Source organism: Microcaecilia unicolor, chromosome 6 (genome assembly GCF_901765095.1).
Source record: "Microcaecilia unicolor chromosome 6, aMicUni1.1, whole genome shotgun sequence".
NCBI classification, from domain to species: domain Eukaryota; kingdom Metazoa; phylum Chordata; class Amphibia; order Gymnophiona; family Siphonopidae; genus Microcaecilia; species Microcaecilia unicolor.
Genome location: NC_044036.1, coordinates 2,138,786 through 2,161,593, shown reverse-complemented (window position 1 = coordinate 2,161,593; position 22,808 = coordinate 2,138,786). Strand labels below are relative to the sequence as shown.

The window sequence follows — 22,808 nt, the reverse complement described above, 5'->3', positions numbered from 1 at the left end:
TGTGCCAGCCGGTGGTGGGAGGCGGGGATAGTGCTGGGCAGATTATACGGTCTGTGCCCTGAAAATGACAGATACAAATCAAGGTAAGGTATACACAAAAAGTAGCACATATGAGTTTATCTTGTTGGGCAGACTGGATGGACCGTGCAGGTCTTTTTCTGCTGTCATCTACTATGTTACTATGTTCATAGGGAAGTCGTCACATCCCCGCTATCATTTTAGTTGCCCTTCGCTGCAGCTTTTCCAATTCTACTATGAATCCATTACGAATGGGTTGTGTCCACCTACCAGCAGGGAGAGATAGAGAACACTGAAAACCATAGTGCCTCCTGGACGGCTAGCTCCATCTGCCTCTCAGTATTCTCCATCTCCCAGCAGGGTTGGACGCAGCTTATGCAGCTCCTTCAAGAATCTGCCTGGGGTGGCTCCTGTGCTTTTGCCAGTTGTAGCAGGGGTGTTGTGGCTATTGCAGCTCCACTTTAAATGCACATAGGTTAGCCCTTTCCCTGCCTTACCCTTTCCCCTATGTGGATGCAGGCATGTAGGTTTGCCCTATCTCTGCCTTTCCCACTCTCCTGGACCTCCGGAGTGCCTCTGTAGCTGTTGCCTCTAACTTTCCTCACAGCGTTTAAAAAGAAAACGTGACGCACTTGTTAGCGCTGCGATTCTGAGGCTATCTTCTCTCTGTGCAGCATGACTGGAGCTCTGGGACCCGGTATGTTGAGGTAAGAGCGTCTTGTAGTTCCTCCTTGGAGGGCCCGTGATCGGGATGTTTTTGGCGCAAATCCGCCATTTTTGAAATTTTCTGCCGTTTTCGGCGATGGCTGCGGAGGTTGTTAAGCGCTGTTCACATTGTAGCAAGCGCAGATCAGCAGTGGGGCTCTGAAAATCATGCTCTTCAGACATCAGGGCCGGCACAAGCATGGCGAGCAATGTCTCTTCCCGCTCAGTGGAGCTGGCAGCGGGCGCCATCTTGGATGCGTTGCATGGCCCGACCCCCGCAGGAGCAGAGAGGTCTGAGTCCGGAGGGGAGTCTTGGATGGAGGCTACCAGTGGAGCTGCTTGCCCCAGATTGGAACCGGGAGACCAGGGTGAGCCTTTCTCCCCTGAGTTTGTGTTGCTTTTACAGAAAGCGTTCATGTTAAAGAGGGCTCTGCCGCAGGTGTCTGACTCTGCGTTGCTACCTGGTTCCCCTCCGGTGGAGGCCAGCCTGGGATTGCTGTCAGGCATTCTTTCCCCAGACAGTTGGCCGCATGACAAGCGTAGAAGGGTAAATTCCCCTTCAGAGAGTGGCGCACCCCCCTTTCTCCCACCCCCACCCTGTGGTCGGGCTGTGGGGATTCTGAAGGGTCTGGCAGGCCTTCGTGGTCTGAGGAGCCAGAGGAAGGTGCCGGATTGCCACTGGATCCAGATGATCCCACCGCTGTTAGGGTTTTCCACCGCGAGGAGCTGCCAGCGCTTATTTCTGACGCCTTGCAGGCCTTCTCTATTGAAAATCTTGCGCTTGGCGAGGCCTCCTCTGGTAATCCGACGATGGCAAGTACTAAGAAGCCTGCTCGAGCCTTTCCTTTGCATGACTCCATCCAAGAGCTTATTTCGGCTCAATGGGATGACCCCAAGGGGCCTTTCAAAGTTTCCAGGGCAATGGAGCACTTATACCCTCTTAGTGAGGAGCACTTGGCACGCTTGGCCGTGCCTAAGGTAGATGCCCTAGTCACGGCTCTGACGAAGAAGACTACCCTCCCAGTAGAGGGAGGGGTCGCCCTGAAGGACATACAGGACCGACGGCTGGAATCAGCAATGAAATGGTCCTTTGAAATTTCAGGCCTAGCCATACGTGCGTCTGTGTGCAGTTATGCTGCTCGAGCCTGCCTCAGTTGCAACAGGCAGTGGAACAGCCCGGGGATGGAGCGGAGCCCCTTGTGGAGGTGGCACCGTGGATGGAGTCGGCCTTGTCATTATTGGCTGATGCCCTTTATGATCTGGTCAGAGCCTCAGCTAAACAGATGTCTGTGGCGGTGGCCACTCGCCGCCTTCTATGGCTACGGCATTGGGCGGCTGTCATGGCCTATAAGCAAAGGTTGGTGAAGTTGCCCTTCCAGGGCCTTCTCCTATTTGGTGAGGAGTTGGATATAATTGTCAAGGGCCTGAGGGATGCTAAACCCCAGCGGTTACCCGAGGATAGGCCGCGGCCTTCTTCCAAGGGTCAGGCGGTTCCCTCCTCTTCCAGACCTCGCTTCCGTGAAGCTCGAAGGTACCGCCCGGGGCGTTCTGCTGGGTTTACTTCGTGTGCCCATTTTCAGCAGAGGAACTCCTTTCGCTCAGACAAACGCTCTGCAGCAGCCGGTTCAAGTCCTGGAGTTCATGGGCGACCCTGTCAATGATGGTGCGCTGGCCCACTCCTCGATTCCTGCATTTGGAGGACGTCTTTCCCTCTTTCTCGAGGAGTGGGTCAAGATTACCTCAAATCAGTGGGTTTTGTACCTGATCAGAGACGGCTACAGATTGGAATTAACTGCTCCGGTGAGAGACGTGTTTTTGGAGTCCTGATGCGGCACTGCCGTCAAACGGGCGGCGGTAGAGGAGACCTTGCAAGGTTGGTTGCACCTGGGAGCGGTGATCCCCGTGCTTCCCGCCGAATGCGGCTGCGGTCGTTACTCCATTTATTTTGTGGTGCCGCAAAAAGGTGGGTCTTGCTGGCCCATTCTCGACTTGAAGAAAGTCAACAAGTCACTCAAAGTACGGCATTTCCACATGGAAACCCTGCGCTCCGTCATTGCGGCGGTACAGCCAGGAGAGTTTCTCACGTCTCTGGACCTGAAAGAAGCTTACTTGCACATCCCTCTTTGGCTCCCGCACCAACGGTTTCTCCAGTTTGCGGTGTTGGGAAAACACTTTCAGTTTCGGGCCTTGCCTTTTTGCCTTGCCACAGCTCCCCGAACCTTTTCCAAGGTAATGGTGGTAGTAGCTGTCTTTCTCAGGCGAGAGGGTATCTGGGTTCACCCGTACCTCGACGACTAGCTCATCAGAGTGGACTCTGCAGAAGAGAGTCGTCATGTAACAGCCAGAATGGTTTCAGTACTGCAATCTCTGGGCTGGGTCGTCAATATACCCAAATGTCACCTGACCCCCCTCTCAATCTCTAGAGTATTTGGGGGTTCGGTTCGACACGGCCTCTGGTTGGTTTTTTTACCCAAGCAAAGGAGGTGCAAGCTTCAGACCCAGGTCCGTCTGCTCCTGAGGATGCCTTTGCCCGCGAGCTTGGGACATTCTCCAGCTCTCGGGGTCGATGACGGCCACCCTAGAAATGGTGCCTTGGGCGAGAGCGCACATGAGACCGCTGCAGTGTTCCCTGCTACAACGTTGGTCTCCCATTTCCCAGGATTATCAGTGCAGACTCAGTTGGCTCCCTGCGGCCCGACTCAGCATGGAGTGGTGGCTCTCAGACAGCAAGCTGCGGCGAGGAATGCCATTAGCACTCCCTGACTGGTGCCTGGTGGTAACCGATGCTGCCAGCCGGAAGGACTGGGGAGCTCTTTGCCAGGAGAGGCATGCCCAGGGTCTGTGGACAGTCGAAGAATCGAAGTGGCCCATCAATCGCTTGGAGTTAAAAGCAATTTTTCAGGCGTTGCTGGCCTTTCAATCGACCTTGGAGGGATTGGCTGTCAGAGTGCTGTCGGACAATATGACGGCAGTGGCCTACATAAATCGTCAAGGCGGAACGCAGTGCAGAGCACTGGCCGTGCAGGCCGCTCAGATTTGCCACTGGGCTGAGCTGCATCTACAGTTCCTGTCAGCAGCTCACATTGCAGGTCAGAGCAACGTGCAAGCCGATTATCTATGCAGACACCACATCGACCCAGCGGAGTGGGAGTTGGCAGACGAAGTGTTCCTTCAACTCTGTGCCAAATGGGGAACGCCCGTAGCGGATCTGATGGTGTCAAACACAAATGCCAAAGTCCCGTGCTTTTACAGCAGACAGAGAGATCCTCGCTCGGCGGGGTTGGATGACTTGGCTCAACCCTGGCCTCTGGGCCTCCTATATGTGTTCCCGCCTTGGCCCTTGATAGGGCGAGTACTCCTGCGAATTCGGCTGCACCAAGGAGTGGTGATTCTCATTGGCCCAGACGGCCCTGGTATGCGGACCTCCGACGGATGCTGGTGGAGGCTCCTCTTCGTTTGCCTCTGGTACCGAACCTGTTGACGCAGGGCCCGGTAACTATGGAGGATCCCTGCCGCTTTGGTCTTACGGCAATGCTATTGAGAGGGCGCAATTGACAGACGAGGGCTATTCTAACAAGGTCATCTCCACTGTCTTGCAGGCCCACAAGCGGTCCACTTCTGTTGCGTATGCCCAGATTTGGCGCCAGTTTGAGGCTTGGTGTGTTCCAAAGGCGATCACACCCATGTGGGCTTCCGTCTCGCCGATTCTTGACTTTTTGCAGAATGGTGTACAAAAAAGCTTGGCCTATAATTCCCTGCGGGTGCAAGTGGCAGCATTGGCATGCTTTCGAGGGAAGGTCGCTGGTCTCGCCTTAGCTGCGCATCCAGACATTGCACGGTTTCTTAGAGGGGTGCTTCGGCTCCGTCCTTCCGTGCGGGCACCTTGTCCGACTTGGAACCTGGGGCTGGTATTGAAGGCTCTGCAGGGTTCGCCCTTCGAGCTGCTGCGGCGGGCTTCGGAGAAGGATATGACTTTAAAGGCAGTCTTCTTGGTGGCCATCACATCGGCGAGACAGGTGTCCTAGCTCCAGGCGCTGTCCTGTCGAGACCCATTTCTGCAATTTTCGGAGTCCGGATAACGGTACGTACTGTGCCTTCCTTCCTGCCTAAGGTGGTTTCAGCTTTTCACCTAAACCAGACTATTTTTCTGCCCTCCTTTTCTAGGGAGGAGTTTCCAGAATCCTTTGGGCAGTTGCACCTTTTGGATGTGCGCAGGACTCTGTTGCAGAACCTGCGAATGACTAATGTTTTTAGGACCACGGATCACCTGTTTGTATTGTTATCAGGTCCTCGCAGAGGGTCTCCAGCGTCTAAAGCTACTATAGCCCGCTGGCTCAAAGAAGCTATTTTTTCTGCATATCTGTTGGCTGGCCGGCTTCCGCCTGACGCCTTTAAGGCACATTCCGCAAGAGCGATTTCCTCTTCTTGGGCTGAAACTGGAGCACTCTCTCTTCAAGCACTCTCTTGGGCTTCGAAGCTCTCTTTTGCCCGACATTACAGGCTGGATGTGGCTGCCAGGAGGAATGCGCATTTTGGAGCACAAGTGCTGGCGCGTGATGTGGCTTGTTCCCGCCCTATCTAGGGATTGCTTTGATACATCCCATTCGTAATGGATTCATCTGCTGCTGATGACAAGGAAGGGAAAATTAGGTTCTTACCTTGGTAATTTTCTTTCCTTTAGTCACAGCAGATGAATCCATGATCCCTCCTTGATTGACTCTGTTTTGTGTTCAGTTTTTCCTGCAGACATGTTCCCTCATTGGGAGAAGTTGGAAAACAGTCTTCAGGATTTCTCTTCTTCTACAGGAGGTTGAGTTCATCCCTCCTTTGAGTTATTGCCCCTGTTCTGGGGTCTTTGTTCGCTGTGAGGAAAGTTCATGTTATGCTACTTTGCGGTTTAACACTACTTTGGAAGCTTCAAAATACTGAGGCAGATGGAGCTAGCCGTCCAGGAGGCACTATGGTTTTCAGTGTTCTCTATCTCCCCCTGCTAGTAGGTGGACACAACCCATTCGTAATGGATTCATCTGCTGTGACTAACGGAAAGAAAATTACCAAGGTAAGAACCTAATTTTCCCTTTTGATCCTGCTTTTAACTCCCAACACCTGCTCACTTCTTCAGTACCTATGTCTGCTTTATCATCTCCACCATAAGTAATTCCCTAATCCCTGTTTGTCTTGATTAGATTGTTATCTCTATTGAGTAGGGACTCTTTTACATGTTTAGTGTACAGCACTTCGTACGTCTAGTAACGCTATAGTAATATAGTAAGTGGCAGCAGACAAAGACCTGAACAGTCCATCCAGTTTGCCCAATAGTCACATTCATTATCAGTTCATGATTAAATCATCAATGAATGTGAGATTATGTACTTGATTATGGTCTTTCTTTGGCTTTCCTGGGACATAGACCATAGAAGTCCGCCTGGCCCTGTCCTTATGTTCCAGCTGCTGGAGTTGCTGTCTAAGCCATTTCCAGCTCATCCTAAACCAGATTGCCGTATACGGGACCCTGACTGTCTGGATAAATATTGTCCCCACGTTAGCCCCTCCAAAGGATAGATGAATACAAGTTGGCTGTATATTAGATAAATTTTGGCCATAGGATTAAAAAAAAAGAAAACCACTTAAGCAGCCAGAGTGTTGAAAATGAAAGGTTGACAGGACCCTGGCCCCAGTAGAAGCTGGTTCTGATTGAACAGAAGAAAACTGCTGGGCCACGTAAAGAAGTTGTAGTGACTTTTCTGTGTGCTTCATTTATATAATCGCTCTACAATTTTGTATCTACTCTTTTTCAGCTGTTCTTTCCTTCTGCCAAGACAATGGCTTCTGATCAAGAGAACCTTAAGTCAAACTCGCGCATAATGACTTTTTATCCAACCATGGAGGAGTTTCGCAATTTCAGCCGCTACATTGCCTACATAGAATCGCAAAGAGCACACCGAGCAGGACTGGCTAAGGTAAGACGAGACCCAGCCGGCAGCACGTTCCCAGTCCAGTCACCAAACAGTTGCTGTGCAAGGCAGATATTCAGCTCCCAGGGCAAAGAATACGTTGGTGAAACTGAGCCATCTATATTATCACCCTTATTTCTTTGCAGTTGATAAGATGCTGTTAGACATAAAACCTTCATGCTTTCATCATGTGCGCCTATAATTATATGGTATGCTATGCTGGAGTCTGACAGGGTCTGAAGTCTTGATCAAAATATTAACTAGAAAAGAGGACAAAATAACCTTGTCACTGACAGCTCCAGGCAATGCTCCTTTCCTCTCCATTTACATTTTCTCAGGTGGCTCGTTGGTATGGCCTCGGGAACAGCTGCTTTGTTTTCCTTTGGGGACTGTGCAGCCCTCGGTGAGTTCAGTCACACAGTGTTCATAGTCTTACATTATTCTCACAAGACTTTGAAACCGTGAAGGAGTATGGATGTTGTGGCTTGAAACTCTGAGCAGCTGTTTCAGTGCTAAGGCTGGAGGCAAGACTCAAGGAAAGAGAAGGAGACATTAAACTGAGCGGAGATGTTCTTGGAGGGGCTGGGGACAGGACTGGGAGATGGCTGATGGGGGTTGAGACTAACGAGGATAGGGTTGGGTAGTATTGAGAGACTTTGTGGGAGATCAGATGGGCTGAGGTGGGAGAGACAGTGAGAGTCTAGGGGATTAGACTTAGTGTGATGTGCACCTCAGCTGGAAAGTAGTGAACATTGCTATGTTTTTTTTAGCAGGGTTCCTTGGAAGGAAAGACGTATAATTGTATATGTTTTCTTTATAAAATGTTCCCTTTTTGCGTTTATGTGCGTTTTATCAGATAGAGCTGCCCATTTTCCATCCCCGAGAATATCTACAGACAGATAAGTGCTGGAGTGATTTTATAAGTGACAAAGTATCAAGGTGGGCAAGTTGACGTTTTCAGGAATGGAGGCCACAATGCTGCGCTTTAGTGGATTTTTGGAAGGGTTGCACATTGCTACAAAATTGTTATGCAGAAGGTCCCCAGTGTCGGATCTTCCACTTATTTATTTATGTATTTAAAATAGTTCTAGCCTACATTATCCATCATTCTAGGCAGGTAACGATGAAACATACACTGAACCAATGATAATCGAACATTCTCAGGTCAGCTGGGGCTGAGGCTGCTACGGATACTCAGTGGCAGGGACTTAATTGATTTTAAAATCAATGATACCTGGTGGCTGGACTCAGGACTGTAAGGTAGACCCTGGTTCAGGACTGTCGCTGCATAGACCGGACAAAATGAAAATTGGTAGCAGATCTTAAAAGGTGAAAAGAGATCCCTGGTAGCTGCAAATGGAGGCTTCTGGTATTGGATCCGAGCCCTGGCTCTAGCTGACTTGTGAGTACCATTTAGTAGGAAGAAAGTGCAGGGGAAAATAGATAAAAGTGAATTGATCTCTGTGGAGTGGGCATATGCTGTTTCTCCTGGATTTTAGAGTTCACCATTCTGGTCTTGCTTGTCTTCTACAGGTAGTCCCTCCCAAGGAGTGGAAACCACGTGCCACCTATGATGACATTGATGACCTAATCATCCCTGCACCCATCCAGCAGGTGGTGACAGGCCAGTCTGGCCTTTTCACCCAGTATAACATCCAGAAGAAACCAATGACAGTGCGGGAGTTTCGCAGGACTGCCAATAATGACAAGTAAGAGGCTGGGAGGGGCATCTGGAGCTGAGGCTCAGCTGCATACACTTTTCTGGAGACACGTTGGACTAAGGGCTTTCGACAAAATCAGACAAAAGATTGCAAATTAATACTGTTAAGTACTGAGCATGATGTAAATAGGAACAACAAACATACTTTGAAATGTCTATATGCGAATGCCAGGAGTCTAAGAAACAAGATGGGAGAGTTAGAATGTTTTCCACTAAATGAAAAATTAGATATAATAGGCACCTCTGAGACCTGGTGGAAGGAAGCTAACCCGTGGGACACTGTCATACCGGGGTACAAATTATATTGTAGTGATAGGGTGGATTGAATTTTCTTCTCCACCTCCCGCGGGAGGTGGTGGAGAGGAACGAAATTCAAACATGCGTGGAATAAACATAAAGGAATCCTGCTCAGAAGGAAGGGATCCCCAGAAGCTTAGCCAGTGGTGGGAGGCAGGGCTGGTGGTTGGGAGGTGGGGATAGTGCTGGGCAGACTTATACGGTCTGTGCCAGAGCCGGTGGGGGGGGGGGGGGCAGGTGGTTGGGGGGCGGGGATAGTGCTGGGCAGACTTATACGGTCTGTGCCCTGAAAAAGACAGGTACAAATCAAGGTAAGGTATACACAAAAAGTAGTACATATGAGTTTATCTTGTTGGGCAGACTGGATGGACTGTGCAGGTCTTTTTCTGCCGTCATCTACTACGTTACTATGAATTAGTGGAGGGGTAGCATTCCTCATTTTTAGGTACAACTTGTCTGGAATGTTTTTACGTTTGGGGAGCGTGCCAGGTGCCCTTGACCTGGATTGGCCACTGTCGGTGACAGGATGCTGGGCTAGATGGACCTTTGGTCTTTCCCAGTATGGCACTACTTATGTACTTATGTACTTATGTACTTATGTACTATATTAAGGAGAGCCTTGAATCAAATAGCTTGAAAGTTCTGCAGGAAAAAAAAACACATCTTGGAATCACTATGGATTGAAATTCCATTTGTAAAGGGGAAAAGGATAGTGATAGGAGTGTACTACCGTCTGCCTGGCCAGGATGAACAGACAGATGCAGAAATGTTAAAGGAAACTAGGGATGCAAACAATCTGGGCAACACAATAATAATGGGTGATTTCAATATCGACTGGGTAAATGTAACATTAGGGCATGCTAGGAAGGTAAAATTCCTTGACGAAATCAAGCACTGCTTTATGGAGCAGCTGGTAAAGGAGCCAACGAGAGAAGGAAAAATTCTAGACCTAGTCCTTAGTGGAGCGCATGATCTGCTGCGGGAGGTAATGGTGCTGGGGCCACTTGATAACAGTGATCATAATATGATCGGATTTCATATTAGCTTTGAAGTAGGTATATATAGGAAATCAAATACGTTAGCATTTAACTTTCAAAAAGGAGACTACGATAAAATGAGAAGAACGGTGAAAAAAAACTTAGAGGAGCGACTGCGAGGGTCAAAAATTTACATCAGACGTGGATGCTATAAACACCATCCTGGAAGCCCAGGCCAAATATATTCCACGTATTAAAAAAGGAGGACAGAAGACCAAATGACAGCTGGCATGGTTAAAAAGTGAGGTGAAGGAAGCTATCAGAGCTAAAAGAAAATCCTTCAGAAAATGAGAGAAGGAACCGAAAGAAAATAATTAGAAACAGCATAAGAAATGTCAAGTCAAATGCAAAGCGCTGATAAGGAAGGCTGAGAGGGACTTTGAAAAACAGTTTGCGTTGGAGGCAAAAATACATAGTAAAAAATTTTTTAGGTATATTAAAAGCTGGAAGCTGGCAAAAGAATCGGTTGGACTGCTAGATGACTGAATCAGTCACAAAAATGACTCATAGGTTTGACAACACCCACTGCAAACTGGACATATGTCCTAGTCACCTACTCAAATCTGCCCCTGACCACTTCATAGCAGACCTCGCATCCCATCTAAACTTCATGCTACAACAAGGTGTCTTCCCCGAGGAGCATGGCAACATCCTACTCACCCCAATACCAAAAGACGCCAAGAAAAACACAAACGACCTAACCAAGCGGTAGCCCAGTTGCATCTATACCACTAGTACTCAAACTGATGGAGAGTTTGGTGACCAAACAGCTAACGGAATACATGGACAAATTCTCAGTACTACACGACTCACAGGGTTCCGCTCCCACCACAGTACCGAAACTGTCCTAGTCACACTCCTGGCCAAATTCAAGTAAGAAATAGCCACAGGTAAAAGTATACTTCTCCTCCAATTCGACATGTCGAGCGCATTCGACGTGGTAAACCACAATATACTACTAAGACTCCTTGGCCATTTCGAGATCGATTGGAACGTACTTAACTAGATAAAGGGTTTTCTAACTACCAGAACTTACCGAGTAATATCAAACTCAAACATATCATCACCATGGAAAGCTACCTGTGGAGTACCCCAAGGATCACCACTTTCACCAATAATCTTCAGCATGATGATGATCCCACTGGCAAAGTCCCTATCCAGCCGAGGCCTCAACCCGTTCATCTGTGCAGACATGTCACAATCTACATTCCCTTCAGTCATGACTTGACAGAAATAACCAATGAAATCAATGATGGCCTGAACATTATGTACTCCTGGGCAAATTCATTCCAATTGAAACTGAACTCTGAAAAAACACACTGCCTTATCCTCTCACCTCAACATAACACGTACAAACCCACAACCATAAACACCCTAGAACACACCCTCCCTACCTCGTACAGCCTAAAAATACTCGGCGTCACAATTGACTGCAACCTTACCCTTGAGAGCCAAGTAAACTCCATAATAAAGAAAATGTTCTATCCAATGTGGAAACGTAAACGAATAAAACCTTTCTTCCCGAGGGAAATCTTTCGAAACCTAATACAATCAATAGTCCTAAGCCATGCAGATTACTGCAACGCAATCTATGCGGGATGTAAAGAACAACTTGCAAAAAAACTCCAGACCACCCAAAACACAGCTGCCAGGCTGATATTTGGTAAATCACGCTTCAAAAGTGCTAAACCCCTCCGAGAAAAGCTACATTGGCTCCCAATCAAAGAACGTATCATCTTCAAAATTTGCACACACATTTATCTACAGCATAGTCCCAGGATACATGACAGACTTCATAGATGTACCAACAAGAAACAGAATCAGATCATCACGATCATACCTAAACTTACTCTATCCAAATTGCAAAGGACTTAAATACAAAACAACTTAAGCATCCAGCTTCTCCTATATAAGTGCACAACTATGGAATGGACTCCCAAAAGCTGTGAAAATAATCCATGACCATCTAAACTTCAGGAAATCACTAAAATCCAACCTCTTCAAAAGGCTTACCCCACCGATCCAACGTAAATCCCCACACCCAGCAACACAACACAACTAATGATCGTACTGGACAATTCACAATCTTCATTCCCTTCAACCTTAACGGTGCCTGACACACACCTACTTAATTTGACCACAATTCAACCTTGTATTTGTTATTCATCCGACTGGCGAACGCCTTTACGGTACCATGTAAGCCACATTGAGCCTGCAAATAGGTGGGAAAATGTGGGGTACAAATGTAACAAATAATAAATATGCATGAGATACATTTCCATATTCTACTTCCGTTTTATGCAAACCTTTCATTGTGGGAAGCCAGAAAACCTGAGTGGCTGGGTGTTTTCCGAGGACTGGGGTGAGAAGTCCTGCACTAGACTAGTTGGCTTATTTTATTTCTGTGCCCTGACCTAACCAAGGAGTAATTTGGGAATAATGGACTTTGAAGCATAAAAGCTGATCCTGTGAGCTACATTGTAAATGTGAATAAAGTTAGCTGCAGAGGCACTTAGTATAGCTGCCAGTGATGTGGTAGATCTTCCCTCTGTTGTGTTGCTTATCTTTCAGCTACACTCTGTTAGTGTAAAGTAACTTGATGTAAGCAGCAGAGAGTGGGAATGATTTTAAATCCTTGCTCAGTTGTCCTCAATGACCCAGTGTCATCTGCACCCAGCAGCTCCATTTAGTTTCTGCTCTCCAGGTTGAAGGTTTAAAATGCAACCGATTTTCCTGCAGTGACTCCTAGTAAGCTGCATTTGTTGCTTGGGTGCTTACGCGTGGATAGGGTTCTACTTTGCTCTACGGGGATTATTTACTGTTGTGAGGAGAGAATTGTGATGAGGGTGTGGAAGACACAACTTAATTACATCACAGATCTTCCCAGGTAAAGGTTTCTCATTCAGAGTTTTTGAAGGATAGGGTGTTGGTTAATAATTTATATTCTGCCTTTCACAAGGCAGATTACATAATAATATTCGTAATCATTAAAACAATGACACAATAATCAAAATAAAATACAAATCAACAATAATTAAAACAATGACACATTTTCTAAAATAGCATAAAAACAGGACAAAAAAAGACTGAGTATCCACGTATCTGTCACTGCTTTGAAACTCTCCACAGTAATAGCTGAATAGAAAGTGAAGTTACTTACATAGCAGGTATTCTCCAAGGCAGCAGGGCATGTATTCTCACAAGTGGGTAGCGTGGTGCCACGTTACCTAGTTCGGGCTTTATGACAAGCCAGAAGAGCTTTTTGGAGCTCGAGACAATGCTCCACTGCGCATGCTGGTGTGCACATGTAAAACTTGTCCCTGATTCACTGGTGCTGTGTGCTGAGAGGTCGCCACATGCACACGCCAGTAGGTCAGGTGACATCTGATGCTCGTTCCTATGTCAGAACTGAAGTCTGCGCATCAGTCCGGTAGCAGAGAGAGCTAATAGTAACATAGTAAATGGCAGCAGATAAAAACCGTAACGGTTTATCCAGTCTGTCCAATAGTCACGCTCATTATCAATTCATGATTAAATCAACAATGAATGTGATATATGCTTGATTATGGTCTTTCTGTGACGTTTATGGGACGTAAACCATAGAAATCCGCCTGGCCCTATCCTTATGTTCCAACTGCTGGAGTTGCCCTCGAAGCCCACACCAGCCTACTCATCTTCTCATTTGCGGGACAGACCGTAAAATACTGTCCAGCACTGTCCTCATGTTCGAGCCACTAAAGTTGCTGTCTAAGCCTTTTCCAGTCCATTCTAAACAAGATTGCCATATATGAGACACAGACCGTACAAATCTGCCTGGTATTGGCCCTAGTTCATCACAGCTGGAGTCGCCATCAAAGCGTTACTCGACACATCCACACGCATGCAGCCATTTAAGTTTAGGTTTTTTATAACTTCCTTTTTCTAGTTAGAGATTCTCTGTGTTCATCCCACTCCTTTTTGAATGTCATCACCATTTGTGTCTCTACCACTTCCTTAATGGAGACTTTCTGCATCTGTGCTGTTAAAGCAAAGTGGAGGAGGAGGAGACAGCACAAGGAACTTGGTGCTCGGTAGGTGAGAGGCTGGCGCAAGTTCAGCATACACTTCCATGGGAAACCCGCAGGAACTGCTTCCGTCCTCGTGAGATTCCCATGAACCCCGTTCCCATGCAGCTCTCTAATTGGAATTGAAGTCCCACAGTCAAATTGGATTGAACAGTCGACCAGAGCAGAGAGTGAACAAGGTCTGGAGACACTTGGATGACATCTTCCATGTCTCCCGTAGCCTGGTACCACTGGGAGACTAGGGTCCATTGGGCTGTGGGCTGATCTCATGTGAAGACGTGTCATGGATGTTGGAAGCCATGTGGCCCAACAACCTCAACATTTGCCAAGCCATGACCTGCTCAGAGGCTCGAACCTGAGAGGCTAATGCGATTAAAGTGTCTGCCCTCAGCCCTGGGAAGAAGGCTTAAACCTTCTGCGTATTGAATGGATCTCCAGTGAATTCCAGTTGTTCAGGGTGAAGATGGGGTAATTTATGACTTTCTCCACTGACATTGAGGGGGTACCGGCTTGGATGGTAGTTGACACCGGGGCCACATGCAGTACCGGCGACGGAGGCCGCACCGCAGTATGAGGGCCAGGTGAGGCTGCAGTGGGCTGGGCAGTAGGCACAAGCACCCCAGACACCGATGCACACTGCTGCAAGAGCCATCCAGCAGCTCTGGGAGCAAGGCCTGAATACGCTCATGGAGGACTGTCACCAGGAAAGACTGGGGTGTCGGCGCTGAGATAGGCTGCAGAACAGATGGGGTTGAGACAGTATTCGGGTCCTGGCTGTCTGGAGACAGGAGCACTGGCGCCTCCTAGATAGAGGGAGAGCGATCCTCCCGGTGCTGACTCTTCTTGGGTGCCGAATCCCTTGACACCCCGGAGCTCCCAGCACCATGTGATGAGGACTACTGATGCCGATGCTTTCTGGCCGCCCAAAGCTCGGTGTCGAGACTCCTCGGTTCTAACAAGAATGACGTCAAATCCTCACATTGCCTCGGGGTCGGGTCCAACACTGGCTGGTCCTGGAGACCCTGTCCAGCAGTAGGCATCGAGCAGGCGGAGACCCACTCGACGCACTACGTCTCCCAGGGTCTTGAGGTAGCCATAGGAACCAATGCTCCCAATACCGATGCTGTCTTCAACGCCAACACTACCGACCTCCGTTCTGACGTCAAGGACCCAGACTTGGCTCCAAAAATTTTCTCTCATTGAGTCTTTCTGGACAGTTGTGTCCTTTTCTTCATATGAAGACAAAGGACACAGCAGGATTATGGTCAGGCCCTGGACACTACAGACACCAAGAATTGGTGTCCGTGCAGGAGATTGTCCAGTTGCACCGGGTACAGCGCTTAAAGCCACTGGGAGCTTTAGAGGACATGAACGGAGAAACTTCCGATGCTAAATCTAAAGGCTCGATGGTGCCTTAAAAAGGGGGCAGTGCACCAGGAAAAAGGACTGGAAAGACCCAATCGGAAGCCAGGCCTAAATGAGGCCTAGCGGACAGAAAAGAAAGGAAACTTAAAAATGGACAAAATAAAATAAAAAGGTACAGGAAGAGAAGGGAAAAACAAATACCCAAAAAGGCACGGCAAAATACCGCTGAAAAAAACATCGAAAGGCACCAAAAAACGAAGCTCTTCAGACTGGGCCTGAAGAGGTCAGAGACACAGTCCTCTCTTCGCCAGGGTTAAAAAAAAAAAAAAAAGAACTGCGGTATCACACACAAAAGGTGGGTAGGAAGACACTTGTGCGTGTGCAGTTGAGCGTGTCTCGTGCTCCACAAAAGCTCTTTTGACTTGTCATAAAGCCCGGACCGGGCAACGTGGCGCTGCGTTACCCACTTGTGATAATTAATGCCCTGCCTTAGAGAATAAAATTAATCAATGTTTCCAAAGCTCTGAATAAACAAAAGGCTTTCACATCTTTTCTGAAAAGAGCAATATCAGTCATCACCCGGAGCTGAACCAGTATTTATTTATTTATTTTGGTACATTTATACCCCGTATTATCCCACAAGAGCGGGCTCAATGTGGCTTACAAATTTACAAACGGGTACAATTCAATGAAGGAACGGATACAATAATGTCAAAGGGAGGGGAAGGAACATGTGGAGAAGAAAGGGGATGAGGGAGACTAGGTGTTAGTATTGGCAGTGGAGTAAGCATGCTTGAATAAAAATGTCTTTAAGGATGACTTGAAGAGCTGGTGGTCCTCAGTCTCTTTCAGCTACCCTGGTAGAACATTCCAGGATTTCGGACTGATGTATGAGAAGGTTGATGCAAAAAGTAATTTATATTTAACATTCCTGCAACTAGGGTAATGTAAATTGAGGTAGGATCGAGCAGCCACAGAAGCATTTCTAGAAGGCAGGTGTATCAAATCTAGCATGTAAGCAGGGGCTTCCCAATAGATTATCTTGTGGGTCAACGAATAGATTTTGAAGGTAATACGGTCTTTAATGGGAAGCCAGTGCAGATTTAAACGAAGTGGGGTAGCATGGTCAGAGCGTGACTTGCCCAATATTAGCCTAGCAGCAGTGTTTTGAGCTGTATGGAGTTTCCTGAGGATGTAATCTCGGCAGCCTGCATAGATTCCACTGCAATAATCAATATACGATATGACCAACCAATGGATAAGGGTTCTAAAGAGCTCCTTAGTGAGAAACTGCTGGATACGCTTCAACCTCCACGTTGAATGGAGCATTCTTTTTGTGATGAGTTTGACTTGGTTGTCTAGTATCAAGTGATTATCCAACAAGACACCAAGGACTTTCAGACAGTTAGAGATAGGAAGAGTGTGATCCTTAGTGATGAGTGAGGTCAGGATAACCTTAGTATGCTGTGACGAAAGGATGATACTCTGCATTTTGTCTTTATTGAGTTTACATTGGAATGCATTAACCCAGGAATCCATGATAGAAAAACTAGCCACTATTGAGTCGTGGACTTCAGCTAGCGTAGATCTGAAAGGAATATAGATAGTCACATCATCCGCATAGATGAAAGGGTTGAGGCCAAGCTTGGATAAGGCATTCGCCAGCGGAATCAACATAATGTTGAAAAGGGTAGGAGAAAGGGGGCGAGCCTTGAGGAACTCCACAGTAAGCTGTCCAGGGTGCTGAAATGAGAGAATTTGCTTTGACTTGGTACCCTCTCGAGGACAGAAAGTCCTTAATCTAATGGCCAGGCGAACGGTCTATGCCGTCGAGGAAGGCATCGATGCTAGGCAATGACCGTTGCAGTAATTGGATTTTTTCATTGAAATATGTTGCCTGTTTGTCAGCTGAAGGAAGATCTGTTTCTAATTCTCAGACACACAACAGAAAATGTAAATTATCTTGTCCCTTCAAAGTAAATTTTTCTAATTGCTGCAACTGTCAAATGCATTGCATTCTCAGAATTGGTTGGGCTGTAAATTTTTTTTATCAATATATTTTTATTTTACATTTATATATTTAACATAAATGTTTAAACAATATCATAACTTAACAGGAAAAACAAATAAAAAGAATAATAGTGGACAAACATTGGGCTGTAAATTAATAATGGAACTCAAATATTATGGGGTGGTTATGACTCAATGCTTTATCAATCAGCAAAATGATCTTAATAAAACAATCTTTTCTCTATTGGGAGTAAATGTAGTTTACTCAGATTAAAGGTATTCTACTGAAACGAGGCACCCCCGTAGTAAGGCGGACAGATGTGTTTTTTTAACAGTTTGTTGTGATTTCAAACTGGGAACCAGTAATGCATTACAATAATTTGTATTTATTTATTTATTGCATTTGTTTCCTACATTTTCCCACCTATTTGCAGGCTCAATGTGGCTTACAGAGTTCTGTTATGACATAGTTATTCTAGGATATCAGATACAATTAGTAACGTACAAAGATTAAGTAAGGGAAGAGAGAAGGAGGTGTTAGGCAGGATAGTTTAGAAGGTGGGCTTTAATAACTTGGTAGATTGGTGCGGTAGTTTTGTAGGTTATGAGTTTTCTTTGTAGGCCTTGTTGAAGAGATTTGCGAAAGTTAGTTGTTTCGTCAATGGTTTTCAGGGCTGTAGGTAGTGCATTCCACAACTGCGTGCTCATGTAAGAGAAGTTGATGGCGTGTGTCAGCTTGTATTTTAGTTCTTTACAGCTGGGGAAGTGCAGATTGAGAAATTTGCGGGCGTTTCTGGGAGGCAGGTCCACGAGGTTTAGCATGTAGATTGGAGCGTCTGCGTGAATGATTTTGTGTACAATCGTGCATATCTTGAACGCAATGCGTTCCTTGAGTGGGAGCCAGTGAAGTTTCTCTTGTAGGGGTTTTGCACTTTCATATTTAGTTTTTCCAAATATGAGTCTGGCTGCGGTATTTTGGGCTGTTTGTAGTTTTTTGATAGTCTGTTCTTTGCAGCCAGCGTACAGTGTGTTGCATAAAACAATACACTTCATTACTGTTCTAAAGTCTTCGGAGGGAATCATAGATTTTAATTTGCTCAGAAGATGTATTAGAAGATCAGTATCGGTCTCAGAATTCAGATGTGGGCAATTTGCATGAGTCATCTAGACGTGTTCTGCAGTAACAAAAGTGTTTGTGTTTATTGAACAGGTACTGCACACCTCGCTACACAGACTTTGAGGACCTGGAGCGCAAGTACTGGAAAAATCTGACTTTCAATCCCCCTATCTATGGTGCAGATGTGAATGGTACTCTTTATGACAAGGTAAAGCTGCTGCATCTGCTGTAACATTACACATGAGCCACAGAAGAAGAAAATGAATGACTGCGTTTGTGTATTTTCTAATCTTGATATTTTGCTAATGTTTCTTTATCAGGAGTAGAGGATTTAAGGCATACACTATAAACAACAAAAACAATTAAAGAGCATAAATAGTCAATGTTCAGAAAGTAGAAAGAGACAATGAACAGGAGGCAGACAGGGCAGCAGGATTTGGCAAGAAATTCCAGTTCAGATTTCCTTTTCTATTCCAACATGAAGGATAGAGAGAGAAATAAACTGCTGGGTGAGCACAAGCCCATTTGCCAAGGATGGAGTATCTATAGATGTTGGTAAGATTAAAAATAGATAATGCATCCCAGGAGCCCATGGAAGTCCTGACTGTACTTATCACAGCTATGTCCATCTTTGATGCTGCTTTTAATTCCTAACTTGTCACCTGCTCGTAACCTTATCTTGTCTTCCTCTCTTCAATAGTCCCTTTTCCCTATGAGTCCTATCTGTCTGTCCTGATTTAGATTGTAAGCTCTTTTGAGCAGGGACTGTCTTTTCTTCATGTTCAATTGTGAAGCGCTGCCTACGACTGGTAGCGCTATAGAAATGATTTGTAGTAGTAGTATCTTAGGCTGGAATTACTACCATTCCACAAGAACAACTAGCATATGGAAAAGTCAGGCCTATTAGTCTTAGACTGGTGAGGTAGCTGCCTAGAATGGCAACATTTGGGGCTTGTAGCCAGAGCCTTTTCCTACTTCCTGCTGCTTGTAGCCCTCTCTATGCAGCCTAGCTTCCTTCAAGGCGCAGCCACCGCCTTGTCGCACTGTCTCCCTTCATAATTCTTTGACTTTTTCCTTACCATCCTTAATTTATGGAGGTTGAATTCCTATCTGGTTATTTGCAAGTTCTTTATAAGTTACATCTTACTCACTTCTGTGATGTCGCTTATCTGGGAGTTTTCCTCTCCCTTTCCAGTCTTTGTTGTGTGAATTTTTTTTTTTTTTTACAATATTGACAGAGTTTTTGTACTTTGCACTATTCTGTCCAGAGAAAAATTACGGCAGGTAACCTGTACAGTCCATCCAGTCTGCCCAACAAGATAAACTCATTTTATATGGTATGTGATACTTTATACCCGAGTTTGTTTGCCATTCTCAGGGCTCAGTCTGTCACTACTTTTCTTGTACTAAAAGTTCTGAAGCTAACGTTGAAGCCCCTTAAAATTTACACTCCAGCCCATCCATATCTATTCAATCACGATCAGGGCGTAGACCGTAGAAGTCTGCCCAGCACTGGTTTGCATTACTGGTGTTGCCACCCAATCTCCGCTAAGATTCCGTGGATCCATTCCTTCTAAACAGTATTCCTTTGTGTTTATCCCACACATGTTTGAATTCCATTACCATTTTTATCTCCACCACCTCCCTCGGGAGGGCATTCCACGTATCTACCACTCCCACCACCCTCTCTGTGAAAAAATACTTCCTGACATTACTCCCGAGTCTGCCCCCCTTCAACCTTAATTCATGTTCTCTAGTTCTACCGCCTTCCCGTCTCCGGAAAAGGTTCGTTGTGGATTAATACCTTTCAAATATTTGAACGTCTGTATCATATTACCCCTGTTTCTCCTTTCCTCCAAGGTATACATGTTCAGGTCTGCAAGTTTCTTCTCGTACGGTTTGTAACTCAAATCATATACCATTTTTGTAGCTTTTCTGTGCACCACTTCCAGTCTTTTTATATCTCTGGCAATGAATTCCAGAGTTTAATAATGGTTTGGGTGAAGAAAACATTTCTCCGATTTGTTTTAAATTTGCTACACTGTAGTTTCATCGCATGCCCCCTAGTCCTAGAATTTTTGGAAAGCGTGAACAGACGCTTCACATCCACCTGTTCCACTCCACTCATTATTTTATATACCTCTATCATGTCTCCCCTCAGCCGTCTCTTCTCCAAGCTGAAAAGCCCTAGCCTCCTTAGTCTTTCTTCATAGGGAAGTCGTCCCATCCCCGCTATCATTTTAGTCGCCCTTCTCTACACCTTTTCCAATTCCACAATATCTTTCTTGAGATGCGGCGACCAGAATTGAACACAATACTCAAGGTGCGATCGCACCATGGAGCAATATAACGGCATTATAACATCCTCACACCTGTTTTCCATACCTTTCCTAATAATACCCACCATTCTATTCACGTTCCGAGCCGCAGCAGCACACTGAGCAGAAGGTTTCAGTGTATTATCGATGACGACACCCAGATCCCTTTCTTGGTCCGTAACTCCTAACGTGGAACCTTGCATGACGTAGCTATAATTTGGGTTCTTTTTTCCCACATGCATCACCTTGCACTTGCTCACATTAAATGTCGTCTGCCATTTAGCCGCCCAGTCTCGTAAGGTCCTTCTGTAATTTTTCCGGTGAGCATAAAATGGATTTAAATTTTGGGGGGATCTTGCCAGGTATTTGTGACCTGGACTGACCATTGTTGGAAACAGGATGCTGGGCTTGATGGACCTTTGGTCTGTCCCAGTGTGGCAATACTTATGAATTGGTGAAGGGGTAGCATTTTATGTTAAGGAGGGCCTTAAATTGAATAGAACAAAATTTCTGCAGGACACAGAATACACCTTGGAATCCTTATGAATAGAAGATTTCATGTGTAAAGGGGAAAAAGATAGAGATAGGAGTGTAGTACTATCCATCTGGCCAAGATAAACAGATGCAGAAATGTTATCAGAAATTAGGGAGGTTAACAAACTGGGTAACACAATAATAATGGATGATTTCAATTACCTCGATATTGACTGGATAAATGTAACATCAGGGCATGCTAGAGAATTGCAGTCCTTGATTTCATTTAGGAATTGTTTTATGGAGCGGCTGGTTCAGGAAATAATGAGGGGGAGCAATTCTAAAGTGTATGATCTGATGCAGGAGATAATGGTGCTGGGGCCAGTTGATGACAATGATCTTAACACGATCAGATTTGATGTGATAACTGGAGTAAGTACTCACAGGAAATACAATATAGATTAGCATTTAACATTCAAAAAGGAGTCTGATAAAATGAGGAGAATGTGTTTGTTTTTTTGTTTAACAAACTTGGAGGTGTAGCTGCAAAGGTCAAACATTTACATTGGTGTAGATATTGTTCAAAGTACTATTCCAGACCAGATGTATTCCACATGTTAAAGGTAAAAGGAGGGCTAAATGACAGCCAGCATGGTTGAAAAGGGAGATGACGGAAGCTAGTAGAGGTAAAAGAACATCCTTCAGAAAATGGAAGAAGGATCCAACCGAAGATAATAGGAAACAGCATAAGGAATGGCAAGTAAAGAAGATTGTGTTGGAAGCAAAAGCACATAACAACTTTTTTTAGTTTTATTAGAAGCAAGAATCTGATAAAACAATCAGTTGGACCGCTATGACCAAGGGGTTAAAGGGCCCTCAGGGAAGACAAGGCCATAGCAGAGACAGTAAATTAATTCTTTGCTTTGGTGTTCACTGAAGAAGATGAGAGGTGGAAATACCAGTGCTAGAAATGGTATTCAGTGATATTGAGTTGGAGGAACTGAAAGAAATGTCTGTAAACTTGGAAGATGTAATGGAGCAATTTGATAAATTAAAAGATTAGCAAATCACCTGGACCAGATGATATTCATCCCAGAGTACTAATAGAACTAAAAAAAAATGAGTTTCAGATTTATCATTAGTATATGTAATTTATCTTTGAAGTCAAGCATGGTACCAGAAGATTGGAGTGTGGGCAATGTAATGCTAATTAAAAAAAAAAAAAAAAAAAAGGGTTTCAGAGGTAATCTGGGAAATTATTGACAGGTGAGCCTGATATCGGTGCCAAAGTGGTAGAGACTATTATAATGAACAAAATTTCAGAACAGATATGTAAGCATGGATAAGCCAACATGGATTTAGTCAAGGGAAATCTTGCCTCACCAATCTATTACATTTCTTTGAAGGAGTGGATAAAAGTGAGCAGGTTGATTATTGTGTATCTGGATTTTCAAAAGGCATTTGACAGAATGCCTCATGAAAGACTCCAGGGGAAATTGGAGAGTCATGGGATAGGAGGTAGTGTTCTATTGTGGATTAAAAACTTGTTAAAAGATAGAAAACGGAGAGTAGGGTTAAATGGTAAGTATTCTCAATGGAGAAGGGTAGTTAGTGGGGTTCCCCAGGGCTCTGTGCTGGGACCGCTGCTTTTTAACATATTTATAAATGATCTAGAGATGGGAGTAACTAGTGAGGCAATTAAATTTGCTGACAACACAAAGTTATTTGA

At 45.5% G+C, this 22,808-nt stretch overlaps 1 protein-coding gene across 1 annotated transcript in view; it reads left to right on the top strand.

Annotated features, from left to right (window-relative positions):
• The window catches only part of KDM4A (lysine demethylase 4A), a 130,040-nt gene that overhangs the window by 26,297 nt on the left and 80,935 nt on the right, over window positions 1–22,808 (top strand). The window contains exons 2-4 of the mRNA XM_030205471.1: window positions 6,522–6,683; window positions 8,211–8,386; window positions 18,381–18,495. Coding sequence (XP_030061331.1) covers window positions 6,546–6,683; window positions 8,211–8,386; window positions 18,381–18,495 — 429 coding nt within the window. The 5' untranslated portion in view covers window positions 6,522–6,545. The remainder of the gene's footprint in view (window positions 1–6,521; window positions 6,684–8,210; window positions 8,387–18,380; window positions 18,496–22,808) is intronic.